A 1,647-nucleotide genomic window follows, 5' to 3' on the forward strand; every position below is an offset into this window, starting at 1 on the left:
CCCACTCCTCTCGCGTTCTCTTTTTCAACACATGGATTGAGCACCCCACTCCCTTGCACCCACAACACAACCGGTGCCCACCGTTCATGGACGCAGATATGAGAACGTCACGCCTCCTAGAGTTCCAATGCAACCGAATCAGCGCATTGTACATCCCACGACATTAAAGGAAAGGCTCGAATAAAATTAGGTCTCGTTTCAGAATTGAGGACACCGAAAACAGAAAGACAAGCCACATTTATTTTTTAGTTTTTTTGTTTAATTCTATTTTAGCCCTCGAATTTTATGCTCGCTTTAGACGCGCCCGAATATTTTCCATATCTATTTAAAGAAATTTAATAAATTTCTCTCTTAAAGCAATAGAACCAGTAGGTTAAAAAATCGATATTTATTTAAATTTTAATTCTATTTACCGATAAATTACGATGAAAAGAATTTGGGATTTCCGTTTTAGTGTTACATACAGTATTTTTAAAATCTGGTGTTTGAATTTACATACATAGAACTACAATTTACAGAAAAAGTTAAAATGCAATCTCCTTCTTTCTTTATTATTTCAAAATTATTATTGGTGCAAAACGTACTTTCAATTAATGGAAACAAGGTAACACCATTCGCGTAGCGAATACAATGGAGACCTTGAACGATGTAACCTCCTAGAACCTAGAGCTCGCAAAACTTTTCATGGCCAATCGTCCACTGGCAAGTTTACTGCCGGCATGTGCGGAATTAAATTTGTTTCTTTATCCCTCGACTGCTGACAATTCTTGAAAAATGCAGGTCTCACAGTCAGTAGAAAAGGGAAAGATAGGAAATATTCTCAGAACGATTTCCTCGAATTATATAACTGTTTTCTCATTGCAAATCTTTTAAGGTAGAAATATTTTTACATTAAAAGAATGTCTAATTTGCGTTTTTTTTAAAGATGAAGCAAACGACTGAAAAATTGTAAATAGGGGAAATTTTCGAAAACAAGATACTTCAGGAAATCAAAAAAATGGAAAACTATGGGAACTGAACATTTTTTTAAACATGCTAAAAATACAATTTTGCACTCACCTCATTGCTTGTAGTGTTTTCAGAGTTAGGGTTCGATTCAATCAAATCCCGGGTGGGCTTGGACCGAACCTGTAAATGCCAAGCCACGGTGGCTGGATGAATCTCATCATTATGTTCCTGTGTTCGCTGTGAAAAGGATGGTGCCAATTATGTAATGTGTTGTGTGTGTCATTCGGAGAAATTTTAAATATTATTCATGCGACATAAAATTCCGAAATTTCTTTTTTATTCCAGAGATTAGCTTGCAATATTTTCCCGTATTTAAAAAATGAAACAAAAGAAAAGTGGGAAAATAAATTGCGCTTTTTCATAAAATGCCAGAAACAAACTTTTGAAAAAAGCGATACACGATACTATGACATTTATTAAAATAACCATGAACTTTCAAAGTAATTTACCGATAATTGAGTATTTCAGACTTGAATATTAAGGTTAATTGATGTAGTCATTTTTCGGAGTAAAGTAATAAGAATGAATTTAAAGTGGAATTACTTGAACGTTTGCAATAATTCCTGGAGGCAGGCCCGTAGCCAGAAATTTGGTTTGGGGGGTGCCCAAAACGTAGTTAAAAAAATTTTAGGGGGGGGG

At 35.0% G+C, this 1,647-nt stretch overlaps 1 protein-coding gene across 4 annotated transcripts in view; it reads right to left on the reverse strand.

Moving 5' to 3' along the window:
* Window positions 1-1,647, reverse strand: part of LOC117179595 (zinc finger protein 395-like) — a 91,892-nt gene that overhangs the window by 35,088 nt on the left and 55,157 nt on the right. For 2 of the 4 annotated variants that reach the window (XM_033371562.1, XM_033371564.1), the window contains one exon: window positions 1,060-1,185. The exons of 1 other annotated variant lie outside the window; for it this stretch is intronic. In XM_033371562.1, coding sequence (XP_033227453.1) covers window positions 1,060-1,185 — 126 coding nt within the window. The remainder of the gene's footprint in view (window positions 1-1,059; window positions 1,186-1,647) is intronic. One more of the 4 variants, XM_033371563.1, reaches the window with a different exon arrangement.

The sequence above is a fragment of the Belonocnema kinseyi genome, chromosome 9 (assembly GCF_010883055.1).
Source record: "Belonocnema kinseyi isolate 2016_QV_RU_SX_M_011 chromosome 9, B_treatae_v1, whole genome shotgun sequence".
NCBI lineage: Eukaryota > Metazoa > Arthropoda > Insecta > Hymenoptera > Cynipidae > Belonocnema > Belonocnema kinseyi.